This window comes from Muscardinus avellanarius (genome assembly GCF_963383645.1).
Source record: "Muscardinus avellanarius genome assembly, chromosome: X".
Lineage (NCBI taxonomy): Eukaryota > Metazoa > Chordata > Mammalia > Rodentia > Gliridae > Muscardinus > Muscardinus avellanarius.
The window spans coordinates 102,717,997-102,736,490 of record NC_137792.1 but is presented as its reverse complement, the minus strand read 5'-3'; the positions used below and the strand labels follow the sequence as shown (position 1 = coordinate 102,736,490).

The window sequence follows — 18,494 nt, the reverse complement described above, 5'->3', positions numbered from 1 at the left end:
GTGTACAAACAATAAATAAATCCCCTGGGCTGTAAAAATGGCGTTAAAAAAAAGAAATATAGCATCTTGCTTTATTGAGACAGCTATTATCAAAAAGATAGAAAATAATAATTTCTGGTGATGATAGGGAGAAAAAGGAGTTCTTATACATTGTCAACTGGTATAAATCAATATAGCAATTATATAGAACAGTATGGAGGTTCCTATAAAAATTAAAAATAGATCTAGCTTATTATGATCTAGCTATTTCTCTTCTGGTTAGGTATCCAAAGAAGTACCTGTATGTTATTGTTTATTGCTAGATTATTCACAATGGCTAAGATATAGAATCAACCTAGATGCCATGAATGGTGAATGGATAAAGAAAATGTGGCATACATATGCAGTGGATTACTAATACTGGAGAACAATGGTAGGTATAGCGGTAATGCATCTTCTATTCAGCTCAATTTAGCTGTTGCACAATGTATAAATATTTCAAAACACATTGTATGTTATCAATATATACAATTTTGTCAATTAAAAATAAGATAAATTCAGTAGAAAAAAGAAGTTGTATGAATGGCCAATAAGTACATGGAAAGGTGCTCCACATGATTAGTCACCAATAAAATGTGGAGAAATGGGTGTACTCATTTTGAGTCACCCCCTCATGCCATTTTGGCATGGGGCTGTATTTCTATTTTCTGTATTTCTATCTTTTAATAAACTTTTTTTAAATCTTCAAAAAAATGTGGAGAAATAAGGGGCAGACTTAGAATGAATAGAGATGATGAATTCAATTTTGAATATGATATGTTTTATGATTCAACAAGGTGTCTAAGTGGTGGGATCCAGGAAACAATTGAATATACATCAGGAATTTTGTATAAATCTGGGTTAGAGATATAAAAGTTATCATGGCTCAGGGTACAATACCTATGTGGTTACTGAGGAAAATTTATTAACTGTTTTTTAATTTTAATTAATGTTTTCATTATTGTGCAATAATGGAAATTTAATCCAGAGGCATTCTACCTCTGACCTACAACCATGACCCTTTTTAAATTTTTTTAAATTTTTTTCTTTTTTCTTTTTTTGGTGGTACTGGGGTTCCTGGAAAACTCTTCTACCTCCTGTCTCCACCTCCCAAGCGAATGTGCGCCACCACGCCCTGTGGCCCTTTTTTTATTTAAAACAGGGTTTCCTTAAGTTGCTAAGGCTGGCCTCTAACCTGTGATCCTCCTGTGTTAGTCTAAAGTACTGGGATAACAGGCATGCTCCAACTTTTCTGGCTTCATTTTTTTTTTTTTTTGCAGTACTGAGGATGGAATCAAGGGGCATTCTACCTCCGAGCTATGCCCCCAGCCCTAATTTTTATTTCTTATTTTGAAACAATATCTCTCTGAGTTGTAAAGGGCCTAAGTAGCTGAGGCTGTCCACAAACCATGATCCTCCTGTCTCAGCCTCCTGAATGCTGGGATTATAAATGTGCACTGCCATGGCCAACTCATTCTGGCTTTATTTTTAAAATACTATCTCCAATGTCTGTCCATTTCAAAGAGTAGTATTCCTTGACTGTTGGCCTATTTAATATTTCATGGAAATTAGAATAAGAATGTAAATTTTTCTATAATAAAAAGCTATAAAATAGAAAAATAAAAATGTGGCAGACAAAAGAAACTTAGGAGTTATCACATTAGAAGATTGATTTTTTTTTTTTTTTTTTGGTGGTACTGGGGTTCCTGGAAACCCTTCTACCTCCGGGTAACACTCCCAGATCTATTTTTTATATTTTTATTTGGAAACAGGATCTCTTAAGCCAGCGAGGCTGGCTTCAAACCTGCGCGATCCTCCTGTCTCCGCCTCTGAAGCGTGGGGATTACAAGCGTGCGCCACCATGCCTGGACAGAAGATTGATATTTCATAAATACATTACACTGGAGGATAGTTTTTTGGCACTCACCTGATCAAATAGAGCTCTTTATTCCATGGATATATATTTAAGACTGGCCCAACTCCAATCATGTGGTTGTGACATTCTCCAACATTTTCAATATACTCATGCTTCAATGGCACTTTGCTGAGGAGTTCAAATTCTTCAGGTGATTTTTGAAGTACCTGTTCTGCTGCATAGAATCCATCAACTAACAGTGTCCTGCCACCTGTTCCTTCATGCTTAAGACAATGAAACACTTGAATGCTAAAGAAGGGAAAAAAAAGTCAATTCTTCTGCTCAGTGGATAAAAGGGAACACATGAAATTCTTGAATATTATGGAAAAAATGATTACTGAAACTACTGTGTCATTTTCTTTTCATGAAGAAACAAATGAAATATTAATTATACTACAGGTTTCATTTAAATATAATATATATATATATATATACACACATAGTATTGAAGCCTATATATGCTAGGATCTGGGAATATAGTAATAAATAAGATATAGTCTCTGTTTTTAAGAAGCTCGGGGGTGACTCAGCCGGCCAATCAGGACTATGCGCAACTCTCCAGACGAGTGGCCCATCCTTCCCGAACAGCCAGCTGACTCTCCGGAGCGGCCAGGTCTGAATCAGTGGTCTCTGATCACCTGGTTAGTGTTTTTACCTCCCTCCTAAAACCCCTAACTCGATTTTCAACCTAACATTCTGGTGCTGACCCCAGGAGGATTTTTGGGTACCCCCTCCCTTTTTATCCCCTCCCCTTTTCTTTCTTTCTTTCTTTCTTTCTTTCTTTCTTTCTTTCTTTCTTTTTTTTTTTTTTGGTTGTACTGGGGTTCCTGGAAACCCTTCTACCTCTGGGCTACACTCCCAGACGTATTTTTATACATTTTATTTGGAAACAGGGTCTCTTAAGCCTTAGCGGCTGGCTTCGAACCTGCGCGATCCTCCAGTCTCCACGTCCCAAGCACAGGGATTACAAGCGTGCGCCACCACGCCCGGCTTTTACTCTCTTTTTGAGCCCCAGACTCTCCAGCCCGCCAGCAGCTTGACTGCAAGGTTCTGCACTGGCGCTTGGCTTGCAGGGCCGGCTCTGTCTGCCGCTGCTGCTACCGCCACCGCAGCATGCAGGCTCCAGTCCCGCCACCACTTGCAGGCTCTGTGCAGCCACTGCAGGCTTTGCTGGCCACCAGGCCTCCAGTTGCACCCGCCCTGAGCCAGGCTTGTTGGGGGTGCACGCCCCGTGGCCGCTGGTACCTGCTCAACCTGTGCGGGCCAGGACCTCCGCCCCCGCTTGGATCTCCCACAGCAACCATTCCAGCTCGGCTCTGGTCGCCGCCAGAACCTCTGGTGCACAGCCTGGCCTCAGCGTACACCACAGTCACCGGTGACAGGCTTGACTTGCAGGCGTAGCTCCACTCGCTGCCGCCGCTCCATTCCACCTTCCCCCAAAAGCCAGGCTTGCTGGGCAGTGTGCCCCGTGGCCCAGCCTCAGTGTCTGCTGCACACCTGGAAGCCATTTTGTTTCCACACCGCAGGCCCGGCAAGCCATATCCCCTGCACGCCACCATTTGATTCTGCCTGTGTCAGCCGCCAGTGCCACCCACACCAGGCACAGGCGCCACGCGCCCCAGCTCCACCGCGCCCCCCGCAGCTCCTCAGTACTTCTGCCACAGCCAGCGCTGGCCGGCAACACTTCACTCCAGTAAGCTCCCTCTCCTTCCCTTGGTTAGCAGATTCCGGACTTGGGTCTTCCAGTCCACTGGGACCCCCAAACCCAAGCGCTTGGTGACCCACTGTCCCCTGGTCCACTGGAACCACCCTCCGGATGACCAGGTTATCCTCCAGTTTTTGAGAAGGGATGGAGACATCTTTCCTGATCTCTTAACCTCCGTTTCCAAACGATTGATCAGGAAAATGGGGACGCCTGTTTCCTGTTCTTCATTTTCACCCGCGAACGAATTATGGAAAGTTGAACCTCTAAACTAACAGAGGACTTATGCCCTGAGCACCTGTCTGGCCTTGATATGAGTTGGGTAATGGGTTGCAGTGGTTCAAGAACAGTTAACAACTTTGTAAGCAGTCTGGCAAATGGTCGGAAGTCTTTATGTCCAGGCTTTTTTCCCCTGCGTTCTGTCCCTCCAAATGCTCTCCCCCATCAGCTGTCATTTTCCTTCCAGCTGCCATTTTGTGATGGCGTGTAGTCACTGCCTGCTGATGTCACAGTCGCCATCTTGGTCGCCATCTTGTGACGTTACACAGTCGTGACCATGTGACGTTACGAAGCCACCATCTTGGCCTGCGCCAGCATGCAATTTTGCTGAGTCACAGGCACAGTCACCATCTTGTGGTGACATGTGGATGCCAGCATCTGACCCAGCTGGCTTGTAGGTGCCGCTTTCTGCGGACACTGATTTTTTTTAAGTGGTACTGAGGGTGGAACCCAGGGGCTTTCTACCTCTGGGCTATACTCCCAGACCTATTTTATACTTTATTTGGAAACAGGGTCTCACTAAGTTGCTGAGAGCCTCACTAAGTAGCTGAAGCTGGCTTCAAAACTGCACAATCCTCCTGTCTCACCCTCCCAAGTGCGGGGGTTACAAGTGTGTGCCACTATGCCTGGCAGCGGACACTGATTTATAGGTTCTCTCCTCACCACCCTGTCACCATCCTATCCCAGGACAGCCTCCCACTCTAATCTGCTCTGTTCCCCCTGCCTTCCTCCCTTAAGGAACCAACTCAGGAGGCTTTTCAAAAAAGAAAGGCTGAGGATGGTCCTCAAACGCCTATCCGAGATTTGGTTAACATGGCATTTAAAAGTTTTTAATTCCAGAGAGGAACAGGCGGAGATGGAGTGTACACTCCAACTTCATCAAAAGGGAGATCCCTGGTAGCTGCCCTGCTGCTGCCAGTGGTGGCTTAGCCCTGTGGAGTGCCACCTAGGGGTAGAGGACAGCAACGACGACTACCTCCAGGAGCCTGCCTCAAGTGCGGCAAGGCCACGCTCACCAATCAGACCGTGCCCAGTGTGTGGCCAGGAGGGCCACTGGAACCCTTGGAAAAGCAGTGAGCCCCAGGTGCCTCAACACAGGGGGCCACCTTTCCAAACCAGGTCCTGCTGCTGGCCCTACTCGGCCTGGCCAAAGACTGATGGCTCCTGGATCACTCAACCTCCATCCTCCTTGCCAGCCCAGGGTAACTCTCCAGGTAGCGGATAAGCCAGTCTCCTTTTTGGTTGCCTGCTCAGTCCTTCCATCCTTTCAGATTCTACATTTTCCTTTTCCAATCCCAGTATAGGGGATTGACAGCAAGCTCTCCTGCTCACGCACTACAGGCCCTCTTTTACAGGACAAAATTGCTCTGCCAGAAGCCCAGGCCAAGTCTAAAAAGGGCTCTGCTACAACAGCCTCATGACAAATTCTCTTGTACAGTGTTGGGGCCCACTAAGCTTCGTTTTTCTTGGCATAATTCACTTTGATGTTTTTATTTTAGCAGGTCCACTTGTTTACATAGTACGGTGTTCTCCGGATGCCACACAACCATAAGTATTAAACCCTTTAAAATCCGTTACTGATACTCCTGACCCAATAGCATGTTTTCATTTGACCAGACTGACCCAAACCCACTCACTGCTGAAAAGAGTGGCATGTGTCTTTCTCAGGAAAAATGCTACTCTATATTAATAAATCCAGTAACAATCTACCTCATTTCTTGAAGGACTCCAAGGGCCAGCAGCTGCTAGGCTCCTTCCCTTCCAGGCAAGGGTTAGTAGCTGGTGGGCTCCTGCCCAACCTGGGACCCACTCTCACAATTTGCCTTTTCTTTTAATAGCACCTCGTCTGTTAAAGTCTCCCCGAATGCACATTACCAAGCTGTCCAGGGTAACCTCCAACTCTTTTTGCAGCCATTCTCTCACCTGCCCACTTCTGGAGGACCCAACCTCTCCCGGCCAAGGGGACCCCTTTACAACGCCCCTGACAGCAGTAAGTAGCTTAAGACTTGGTCTTCACCCATTATCACCAAAAGGCCGGGATGATAAGTTGGGTCCCTCCCCCACATGATCTCACAGCGGAACAGGAGGCAGAACCCTGGAAGCCAGAAGCGGAGATATCGCGAAACTCCAGGTGCCTCGAGACTCCAAGCATCGTGATACTACAGATGACGCAAGAGAATCGGCATGCCTATAAAACATCGGTGCCTCTGATCCACCACGTGACTCAGCCGGCCAATCAGGACTATGTGCAACTCTCCAGATGTGTGACTTATCAGTCCCTTTCCCCACGGCCAGCTGACTCTCCAGAGGGACTGGGTCTGAATCAGTGGTCTCTGATCACCTGGTTGGTGTTTTTACCTCCCTCCTAAAACCCTAACTCTATTTTCAACCTAACAACCTGCTCCAGCAACAATGATATAAATAGGCCCACAGAAGCAAAAAAGAAAAAAAAAAGCTCAGGGTCTTTCAAGAAGAGATGAAGCCTGTACCAATAAAATATGATAGATTATATAATAAAGTTGTATATAAGATATAATGAAACCCATACAAAGAAATAATCTACTTTTGTGGAGTATTATATAAAAAATTTTTGAGAGGAAAGAGATGCTTTTTTCAAGGTGTGTGTGTATATGTGTGTGTGTGTGTGTGTGTGTGTGTGTGTGTGTGTGTGTGTGTTTTACTAGGGATTGAAACCATGCACATTCTAGCTCCCTAGATCTTTTTATGTTTTTTATTTGAAACAGGGTCTCACTAGGTGGCTAAGAGTCTTGTGACATTGCCCAAGCTTTCCTTGAACCTATAATCTTCCTGCCTCAGCCTCTCAAGTAGTGAGATTAGAGGTATACAGCAACACAGTGGATATTTCCTAGTCTTTTATTTTATTTATTTTGTTACTGGGGATTGAACCCATGCACATTCTACCTCTAAGCTACACTCCCTGCCCTATTTTACTTTGGAACAGAGTTTTGCTAGGCTGTTGGGAGTCTAATTAAATTGCTGAGGCTGGCCAAAAAAACTGTAATATTCCTGTCAGCCTCCTAAGTACTGAGATTATAGGTGTATGGCACCGTTCCCTGCTTTTGATCCATTTTGAGTTAACTTTTGTGCAGGATGGGTGATAGGGTTCTTTTCTCCTTCTACATATGGATATGCAATTTTCCCAGCACCATTTGTTGAATAGCTTGACTTTTCTCTGATATGTTTTTGCACCTTTAAAAAAATCAGTGGGCATAGAATATAAAATCACAATGTGATTTTAAAGTGTGAAATTCTATGGTTATATTGATAATTTTGGGGGAGTATTTGGGATTGAACCCAAGGGCATTCTATCTCTGAGCTATAACCCCAACCCAATTTCTATTTTACTTTTTTTTTTGCTGTAGTGAAGCTGGAACCCAGGGACATTCTACCTCTGAGCTACACCCCCAGCCCTATTTTTTTTTTGGTGGCAGGGTCTCACAGAGCTCCATAGGACCTCACTAAATAGTAGCTCAAGCTGATCCTCCTGTCTCAGCCTCCCAAATGCTGGGATTACAAGCATGGGCCACCACACCGGCTTCCTATTTTACATTTATTTATTTATTTATTTATTTATTTATTTATTTATTTATTTTTGGTGGTACTGAGGTTCCTGGAAACTTTTCTACCTCCAGGCTACACTCCCAGATCTATTTTATATATTTTTTTATTTGGAAACAGGGTCTCTCAAGCCAGTGCAGCTGGCTGCCAACCTGCACGATCCTCCTGTCTCTGCCTCCCAAGCACGGGGATTACAAGCATGCACCACCATGCCCGGCTTACATTTATTTTGAAACAGGTCCCATGAGGTTAATGAGAATCTCAGTACTTGCTCAGTCTGTACTGAAACCTGCAATCCTTCAGTCTCAGCCTCCCAAGTACTGGGATTACAGAGTTGCACTACCACACTAGGCTTACATTATCATTTTAAAAAGCTAATTATGGTGATGTACGTGTAAAAAATAGATGGTGGGAAACAAGCTGACAAAACAACTTGGAAAATAACTTGGAGGATGAAAGACAAGCAAGAAACTAGAATGACTCCAGATTTGTTACTTGAGCAATTTTAAAGGTGATAATATTTACCAAGAGAACATAGGCAAATGTGTAATATGATGATAAGGTATGAAGGATTGAAGTTCAGTTTAGACGCATGTTGAATCATGTAGATGTAAGTATTTAACAGGAAAAGGGACATCCATGTCTTGTTTCTGATTTTATGGAAATACTTAAGTGACTATAAACAAAAGTAAAATTATTGAATTAATAACAGGAAATAAAATCAATAGTAACTTAATCTAGTATGTAAAACAAGGAAAAGTAAGTCACAAAATAAAAATAAACATAAGAAAGATATTTATAAAATTTAATAATTTTATGCTGGGCATGGTGGAGTATGCTTGTAATCTCTGCATTCAGGAAGTGGAGACTGGAGGATCATCATTCATGGACATCCTCAGCTACTTAGTGAGGCCCTTTGCAACTCTGTTTCAAAAAAAATAAAAAAGACGAAAGAAATAGGACTGGGGGTGTATCTCGGAAGTAAAATGCCCCTGGGTTCCATCCCCAGTACCGCAAAAAAAAATTATAATAAAGAAAAATATAACAGAAACACATTTAAAATGAGGAAGGCCCATTTAGAACATGTTGAATTTCCTGTGAAATTTCTTCTTCTTTTTTTTTTTTTTGGTGGTACTGAGGATGGAACCCAGGGGCTTTCTACATCCGGGCTACACTCCCAGACCTATTTTATATTTTATTTGGAAACAGGGTCTCTTAAGCCAGCTGAGGCTTCCTTCGAACCCACATGATCTTCTTGTCTCAGCCTCCCAAGCACGGGGATTACAAGCATGCACCACCATGTCCGGCTTCCCTGTGAAATTTCTACATGAATATTATTTAGTAGCCAATTAAACATGTTTGACTCAAAAGCAAGGTAGAAGTTGGGAGTGGTGATATATGCCTATCATCTCAATACTTGGGAGGCTGAGACAGAAAATCACAGGTCCAAAACCAGTCTCAGCAACTTAGTAATACTATTAACAACCTAACAAGACCCTGTTTCAAAATAAAAATAAAATAGGGCTGGGGGGTGTAGCTTAGAGGTAGAATGTCCCTGGCTTCAATTCTTAATGATCCAACACAAAAAAATAAAAAAGTGAGGTAGATTGTGTAGTCTGGACATGATATTTAAAGGCAAGAACAAGAAAGAATTCATTTGAAGAGATCATTTCAACTGAGAAAAGAGGGACAAGAGAAAACCTTGGAGAACAATAATATTTAGGGTATGGACACTGGAAAAAAGCCAGCAAAGGAAGCTGAGGCAAAAAAAGTCAGATATATATGAGCAAAACTAGAAAAGGGTTATTTAAGGAGAATTAGTGGTTAATAGTATACACTACGGGACAAATAAAATGACGGTACACATTGTATATGACAATAAGTTAGTTGTCATAGATTTTGGAGAGTAGTTACAACTGGGGGTGGGGTAGAAAAACATCATTCTGTAGGTTTGAGGAGTGAATGGGGAGTAAGAATAAAAATATCAGAACGTAGATAATTCCTTTAAAAATCTAAACCATGCCGGGCGTGGTGGTGCATGCTTGTAATCCCAGCATTCAGGAGGCCGAGACCAGAGGATTGCGGTTCACGGACAGCCTCGGCTACTTAGTGAGGCCCTCTGCAACTCAGTGAGACCTGGTTTCAAAATAAAGAATAAAAAATAGGGCAGGGGGTGTAGCTCGGAGGTCAAATGCTCCCGGATTCCATTCCCAGACCCGCTAAATAAATAAATAAATAAATAAATAAAATAAAAATCTAAGCCATGAAAGGGAGGAGAAAGATATGGCTATAGATAGTCTATGGAATTACACAAAGGTAGAGAATTAAAATAAACAAAGCCGCTGGCTGTGGTGATGCACACCTGTAATCACAGTACTTGAGAGGCTAAGATAAGAGGATAGTAGGACTGAGATCAGCCCCTCAGCAATTTAGCCAGACCTTCAGCAACTTAGATTTTATCTCCAAATAAAAATAAAATAGGGCTGGGGTATAGATCAGAGGTAAAATGCCCCCAGGTTCAATTCCAAATACAAAAAAAAATCTGAATAACTGAGAGATAGGAAGAAATCAATAGATGTGGAAAGGTTGAAGGAAAAAGAAATCCCAAACACAATGGAAAGGATGACATCCAGAGTGAGGGTAGCTTTAGAAATACAAGGCATGTAACAATTAAGATGATGACAGTGACTCAAATGGCAATGATAATAGCTAATACTTACTGAATAATTAATATATGTTAGGCAACATACTAAACATTTTAATAATATCATATAATTTAACAACTTATCAATACTAAAGGGTAGATTTTATTACTAGTCTCATTTTATGGATGGAATCTGGAAATGTCTACTTACTTGTCCAAGATCACAAAGCTAATAATACATATTCAGATTAGAATGCAAATCAAGGCCTGGTTGAACCACTATTACTGTAGTGTTAATTTACTTGATCTTTGCCATTGACTAGAAAGGGCAAAATTAAATGCACAAGAGTTGCTGGTGTTGGCCATAGGAAGAATAGCTAGTTAGTATATGGATTTCAACTCCTGTCCATCTGCTTCTTATTCTATCTCCTCTTCCTTCATCATCTTTTAGAATGAGGATCCAGGTCTGATGGTCTCTCTATGTATTGATAACATTGAGCAGGATCTCTAAAAGCTGATTTGTTCTTCCTTGCCTGAACTAAACATTCTAAAGTTCCTAACTATTAGAGTAAATCAATGTAAGCATAATTAACTGCATATTATCACCCTCTCATCTTTATAAATTGGTATGTTCACCTACTTTAGTATTATCTCTGTCTGAAGTTCATTATATGCAGGAGCAAGACCAACTACAAAATAACAACCACAGACATGACTCTAATACGTAGCAAATGTTAGGAAAGTTTAGTATGGCATATGTCATTTTTGTCTCAATAGCTAAACTTCCTGTATATTAGTTCAAACTTTTTAATACCATACTCAAAACCACAGTGTTTGCAGGACTGATCCATTTGCAATATGATAATGACTAAATGCAACATAACTATATAAATCCCCAAATAATGGCTAGCTGATTATTCTTTTTGTAATTTTAATTACTCTGAGAAAAAGGTAAATTCAACAAAATTAAGACTCCATTTATGTAATAAGTTGTATTTTGTGTCACTTGAAATTTTATTCCTAACCGGGCATAGTGGCACATGTCTGTAATCCCAGTACTTAAGAGGGTGAGACAGGAGGATCACCTGTTTACAGCCAGCCTCAGCAACTTAGCAAGGCTCTCAGCAACTTAGTGAGACCCTGTTTTAAAAATAAAATAAGGCTGGAGGTACAGCTGGAGGTATAAGAGTAGAATGCCTTTGGGTTCAATTCCCGGTACCACAAAATTTTTATTCCTGTCAGTTTAAAGAAGACAAGAGTATTTCAAAATGATCATGTTTATAGGTGAAGACAAAGAAATAATCATACAAAGACATAGCAACCAATATGACGTTGCTTCAAATATAATGTAAAATGATTAAGAAACTACTAAAGACCATCCCATATAAAGACCATACTCTATAAAAGTCTAATCCACCTACCCACAGGGCTCTTGAAAATAGGTAGTGTCAGTGTGCCGATCCAGAGCAAGTTTGGTATACGCAGTGTCACCTCTGGAGAAATCTGAAGTGAAGTACCACATCCTTCCATAGATGGTTTCTCTGTCAAATGAAATAAAGGAAGATACATTAGATATTTGAAATTTTTCTTTTTGTCTTTCAAATCTGTTTCCAAAACGTTATTTATTTAACTCACAAATAACAATAGATTTTTTTTTTTGGTTCCAAACTTCCATCCATAGGTGAAACTGAAAGTTAAATACAACACTAGTCTTGACAATTCTGTCACTGATCAATATTCTAGGAAGTTGAGGGGGAAACTGTAGATGTATAGTGTATTCTGAAAGCTTAGGGAGTCATCCCATTGTTTATAATGCCTACTTTCAATCGCCTTAACATTCAAGGTTATTCCCTGTGCTTACCTTCCTTTCATAGAAAAAAGATGATGTAGCTGCTTCTAGAAGTGATTTTTAAAGTTAATTTTATAACTTGTCTTTTATTAATATTCTTATTTTTTAATAATAGTGTTAATTTTCTAATATCTTGGATAATCCCATGTTCAAGTGTGACTGAAGAGTTTCCATATTCTTCATATGATATAGAAGTGATTAACGTAGATCTTCACTTATCTTTTGGACATGGAGGCATAAGGAAAAGAGAAAAGGATAGTTTATGTTACAGGTATTTAGTGAGACTTCCTAAATTGCTGTTGTTGCAGTTCTACCTGAGGTATGCATCATTAATTTTGAGTTCATAATTATTTTGATAGTAGGCTCAGATCTGATTAAGGTTCACTTTAATTTTTGTAGTTTTCAGAGCTAATGTTATTCTCGGAATCCTCTAAGTCCTAGATGGAGATGTTTTACTTTTTGAAATAAAAATTCTGATATCCTCTCAATTTATTGCTTTTGAACAGTTTCTTTTACTTGAAAGTGCTCAAACTGTGTTTGAAACCAAATGGCTCACAAATTCTATGGATCGTGCTCGACTAGCACAAGGCAAATGACTCAGCATACTCTTATGAACAATGAACTACATCTGAATCTTCTTAAGTAGAAGGGAAGTACTAATTATAATGAAGTGGGTTTATTTCACATTTAATACTACATAAGATCAAGATCAATCTCTGTGCCAACTAAAAGATGCAAAATGGAAATTAAATGAACACTATTTGAGATCAGGAAACCTGAGCTATTTAAACACCAGTTCTACTGCTTACTATCAGAGCAATTCTGGATCAGCTATAAGTATGTCTTGGCATCAGATGCCTCAACAGTAAAACACGGTATTAAAAATACAATTATCAGTATTACTATAATGACCAAAATAGAATAATGGATGTGAGCTGGGCATGGTGGTACATGGCTGTAATGCTCATACTTGGGAAGCTGAGGCAAGAGGACTGCACGTTTGACGCTAGCATTAGCAACTTAGTGAGACTCTCAGTAACCTAGCAAGACCCTGTTTCAAAACAAGAAATCAAAAAGGGCTGGTGGTGTACCTCAGAGGCAGAATGCCCCGGCTTCATTTCCCAGTAATCCCCACATACACACACACAAAAGGGATGTCAATGTGTTTGTTAAATGCTATAGAGTATTTTAAGGAAATATTAACACCAATCTTTGACTCAAGCCCTAGGAATCACGCAAGATCAAAACTGGATGATATTAGACATTATATTATTCAATTATCTTCCGAAGAGATGGAAAATAGAGAACAGTGAAGAGCTGAGTGTGTGTGTGTGTGTGTGTGTGTATACGTGTGTGTGTGTGTGTGAGCACACATAATAGATTTTCCTAAGGTCATACAACTGCTTGCTGGTAGAACTCAGAACTACTCAGTTTTCTTTACTCACAGTAAGTGGTCTTTCTAGTGTATTGTGATAACCTCTGAGATAGAAAAATACATCAATGATTTTTGAAGTTTTCATTATATTTAATATACAGATATATTTAGACATTAGAAATCTAAGCCTCAACTAAAGCACTGAAAGTAGAAATCCTCTTACACAGGCCACAGAATATTCTGGATTGAAAACAAGGGTGACCATACCTTTTACAGTTTTTCTGTTGTTCATGCCCTGGAAATTAATTACTATAGATTTCAGAAAACTGATTACCTGATCAAGCTGATCCTTTCTGCCAACTTCTCTGTGTGTTCTTGAGTGGGAGGGACATTTTCTACAAATGCAATTCCATACAGCAGAAAGTTTTGTAGAAACTTCTTCAATCCCTCATTGGTTTCTAAGAAACTCTGGAAATCTACAGAAGGAACTTGGGCTTGCTGGTAGATTTCGGCATTCCATAATATTCTAGGCTGGATAACCTTTTGTTTTTGCCCTTCATAGCTATTTTTCACCAGCCAATCCAAATCATATCTAGTCACGTGACCATCTGGCCCTTTTTAGAAAAAAAAAAGGCATTAAATAATAATTATAAATACTGCCAGTACTGGTTAAAATGTCAATTCTTAGCATCTAATTACCTAATACTTTATTGTGTATAAAACCAAAGTAAAACAAGTGCCTTTAATGTTTGAGATAGAAATACTCATGGGTTGAATTGTATGCATGAATAAATAAGTGAATAAATCTTCACAGAAGATAAATATGCTTATGAAATTGTATCTACATAGCAAAGGGCCTACTGGAACACACATTACAAATAATCCTAGTAAGTTTTTAGTCTACTCAGCACTGTCTATCCTTGCTTTCAATGCCCACCTCTCACCTACACACAAATTCAGAATGTTTGAGCTAGAAGGAACTAATCTTTATTTTACAGATGGCAAAAATGTTTCTTAGTCTTGAGTATCCTTTATCAGAAATGCTTAGGACCAGAGGTGTTTTCAATTTTGGGGATCTGGGAGTGTTGGTACACACCTGTAATCTCAGTGCTTGAGAGGCTGAGATAAGAGGATCACAGGTTTGAGGGCAGCCTCAGAAAGTAGTGAGACTCATCAATCTAGTGAGACCCTGTTTCCAAATAAGAAATAAAATAGGGCTAGGGCATAGGCTCAGCGGTAGAGTCTCCCTGGATTTAGTCCCCTGTACCAGACATACAAGAATTTTAGAATATATGTATAGACTTTACCAAATTTGGGAGCATTTCGAGTTTTATATTTTCAGATTAAGGATATTTAACATGTACCACATTTCGAACTAAAACTCCAGTTTCTTGTTTCTTGACAGTTCAGTACTATTCTATGCTACCTTCCTCTTCTAAACAATGTAGCTGAATTTCTGTCTAACAACATGAAATCATACAACATGACAAACTGGATTCATAAACAGTCTGGTTACTGCGCAAAAAGAAAAAAAAGTTGAAATCAAACCCCCAAATGCACTGGAAAGTTTTCAGGATAAGCAAAAGAGGCAGCAGGGGGAGTAAAAGGCAAACATTTTATCCCTCTTTTTTTAAACTTCTCTTTCTCTCTCCCTTCCTCTTTTATAAAAAAAAGTATTACACATCCTAGTCCTTCAGAGGCTGAAACAGGAGGATCAAAGGTTCAAAGACAGCCTCAGCAAATTAGCAAGACCCTCAACAACTTAGTGAGACCCTGTTTCAAAAAATAATGATCTGGTGTTGTGGTGCATGCTTGTAATCTCAGTATTTGGGAGGCTGAGACTGGAGGATTTGGGTTCGCAGACAGCCTCACCTACTTAATGAGGCCCCTTGCAACTCAGTGGGACCCTGTCTCAAATATAAAAGAATAAAAAATAGGGCTGAAGGTGTAGGTCAGAGGTAGAATACTCCTGGGTTCCACCCCCAGTACTGCAATAAATAAATAAATAAATAAATAAATAAATAAATATTTTTAAAAATTAGGGCTCAGGTGTAGGTCAGATATAGGTTCAATCCCTATTACCAAAACAAAAATGTTACACTTATTGCAAACATTTTGAAAAGCATATATCATAAAATGAAACTAAAAATCACCTGTACTTATTTATCACCAAGATGACTAATAGCTTGGCATCATTCCTTCCAGTTTTTTCTATGCATCCATTTATTTTGTATACTAGAGAATACAAAATTATATGCACATACACACACAACTTTGTAGACCGTCAATGTCATATTTGGGCAATACTTTTTATCATTTTGAAATTAAATCTTCATAAAAATTAACTTTGAAAGTTTACAAACTAGTCTATTAAGATTTACCTAAAAATATCTTTCTTTGGCATATATAGATTTTTGGAAAAATCCTATTATTTAATAGTGGTCATCTTTATCCTATATTTCTGATCATTGGAATATGTATCACAATAAAGATATAAACTTTAAGTATTTTGATGCAACCAATTACCTTCTTTCAGAAAGAGTATACCAATCTTCATTCCTTGTAATAATACATATGTGGGCATCAAATTCCTAGCTGAGCATGGTGGCTCACACCTATAATCCCAGTACTTGGGTGGGTAAGACATGAGGATTGCAGGTTCAAGGACAGCCTCAGCAAATAGTGAGACTCATCAACTTAGTGAGACCCTTTTTCAAAATAAAAATAAAATAGAGCTGGGTGTGTTGGCGCAGGCTTGTAATCCCAGCATTCAGGAGGTGGAGACCTGAGGTTCATGGTTCGTGGTTCGCAGATAGCCTCAGCTACTGAGGCCTGTTTCATAAACTAAAATGTTTAAAAAATAAGGCTAGGGGTGTAGCTCGGAGGTAAAATGCCCCTGAGTTCTATCTCCAGTACCGAAATAAATAAATAAATAAACAAATACTCCTGGGTTCAATCTCCAGTACCACAAAAAATAAATATTTGTATTTTAAAAACATGTGTTTTGGCCGGGCGTGGTGGCGCACACTTGTAATCCCAGCATTCGGGAGGCTGAGACCGGAGGATCATGGTTCACGGACAGCCTCAGCTACTTAGTGAGGCCCTTCGCAACTCAGTGAGACCCTGTTTCAAAATAAAAAATTGGGCAGGGGTTGTAGCTCGAAGGTCAAATGCCCCTGGGTTCCAGCCCCAGACCTGCAAAAAACAAAACAAACCAACAAAAAAAAACCATGTGTTTTTTAATTTGATAAAATGCTATCTTGTAATATGTGAATTTGCTTTTTAATAAGGCTAATTTGAATTCACCCACCACCTCCTACCTCCACCCAGAACTGCTGGAAAATATATCTTTTCTATATCTATAGTTATGCTATTTTATTAATGACACATAAATACAGCATGTAGATTGGACTTTTTCCTTTAGCATAATTTCATTAAGATTCTTCCAAGTTATTATTTTTGTTAGCAGTTAATTCCTTTTTATTAGTGATTTGTATATCATTCTAATGGTTGTTAACTATTTGTCCATCGGGTAATTTCTAGTTCTCAGCTATTATAAATGAAACTGATATGAAATTTAATGTACAGGTTTTTTGTGAACGCAAGTTTTTAAATCATTGGAAAGAATGCCCAGAAACATGATTTATGGGTTGTATGGCAGTTACAATACTTAGTTTTCTATAAAATTGCCAAATTGTTTGCTTGAATGGCTGCATCAGGAAACATTTTACATTCCCTTTAGAGGTATCAGACTGATAAAAAATTTCTCTGCATGTTGTCTAGCATTTGGTATTGTCACTTTTTTTAATTTTAGTCACTCTTATAGATTTGCAGTGAAATCTCATTGTGATATTAACTTCTACTTACCTAGTGGCTCATGATGGGAACCATCTTTTCATGTGTTAATCTGTTGTCTGTATATTCTATTAAATGTAAAATGTCTGTGCATATCTTTTACTGACTTTCTAATTGGATTGTTTTTTATGTCAAGGTTTTTAATTTTTTATTTTTAATGAATTAATTAAATTTTTTTTGGTGCTGAGGATTGAACCCAGGGGCATTCTGCCTCCGAGATACATCCCCAGCCCCATTATTTTATTCTTTATTTTTGAAACAGGGTCTCACTAAGTTGCAGAGGGCCTCACTAAGTAGCTGAGGCTGGCTGCGAACCCAGATCCTCCTGTCTCAACCTCCCAAGTACTAGGATTAAAAAAAGCGTGTGACATAATGTCAAGATTTGAGAGTTAGTAGTAGAACCAGTTAGAACCTGAAGGTACTCTCCTATAGTCTTTTCTAGAAGTTTTATGATTTACATTTAAGTCCAACATCTATTTTCAATTAAGTTTATATAAGGTAAAAGACTTAGACTGAGGTTATTTTTTATCTATGGATGTCCAATTGTACCAATTGTTGAAAAGATTTTCCTTCCTCCATTGAATAGCTTTTGCACATTTGTCAAAGAAAAGTCAAACGTATTTGTATAGAACTGTTTCTGGTTTCTCTGTTCTGTTCCATTGATTTATGTGTCTATCTCTCCATCAATGATACTTTTCACAGAAATAGAAAAAAATGATCTTGAAATTCATATAGAACCATAAAGACCTCAAATAGCCAAAGCTATCTTGAGCAAACAGAACAAAGCCAATGTAATTTCAAAACCACTTTCATTTTTTAACACTGTACTTTTTAAGTTGATTTTATTCTTTATTTTTGAAACAGGGTCTCACTAAGTTGCAGAAGGCCTCACTAAGTAGCTGAGGATGTTCATGAACCATGATCCCCCTGTCTCAGCCTCTCAAGTACTAGGATTCCAAGCGTGCGCCACCACGCCCAGCTTAAGTTGGTTTTAATTATACAAATTTATGGGGGACAATATAATTAAATGCATGTATACAGTATATATAATGATCAAAAGCAGGGTAGTTAGCATTTTCACTGCCTTAATTTTTTAAAATTTTTTATTAACATGAGGTATAGTACATGTATATAATGTATACTGATCAAATCAGGTCAGTTAATGTTTCCATCTCCTTTCTTTGTCCTTGGAGCTCCTCTCTTACATGTTTTCATAAAATATATTAGTAACCTATATTGTGAACTATAGTCACTCCACTCTGTTTTAGAACATTAAAA

General features: G+C 39.3%; 1 protein-coding gene across 1 annotated transcript in view; it reads right to left on the bottom strand.

The window, feature by feature from the left end:
• The window catches only part of TMLHE (trimethyllysine hydroxylase, epsilon), a gene marked incomplete at both ends in the record, with an annotated part of 42,370 nt that overhangs the window by 12,344 nt on the left and 11,532 nt on the right, over positions 1-18,494 (bottom strand). The window contains 3 exons of the mRNA XM_080719407.1: positions 1,946-2,182; positions 11,559-11,678; positions 13,696-13,975. Of these exons, the coding sequence (XP_080575533.1) occupies positions 1,946-2,182; positions 11,559-11,678; positions 13,696-13,975 (637 nt within the window). The remainder of the gene's footprint in view (positions 1-1,945; positions 2,183-11,558; positions 11,679-13,695; positions 13,976-18,494) is intronic.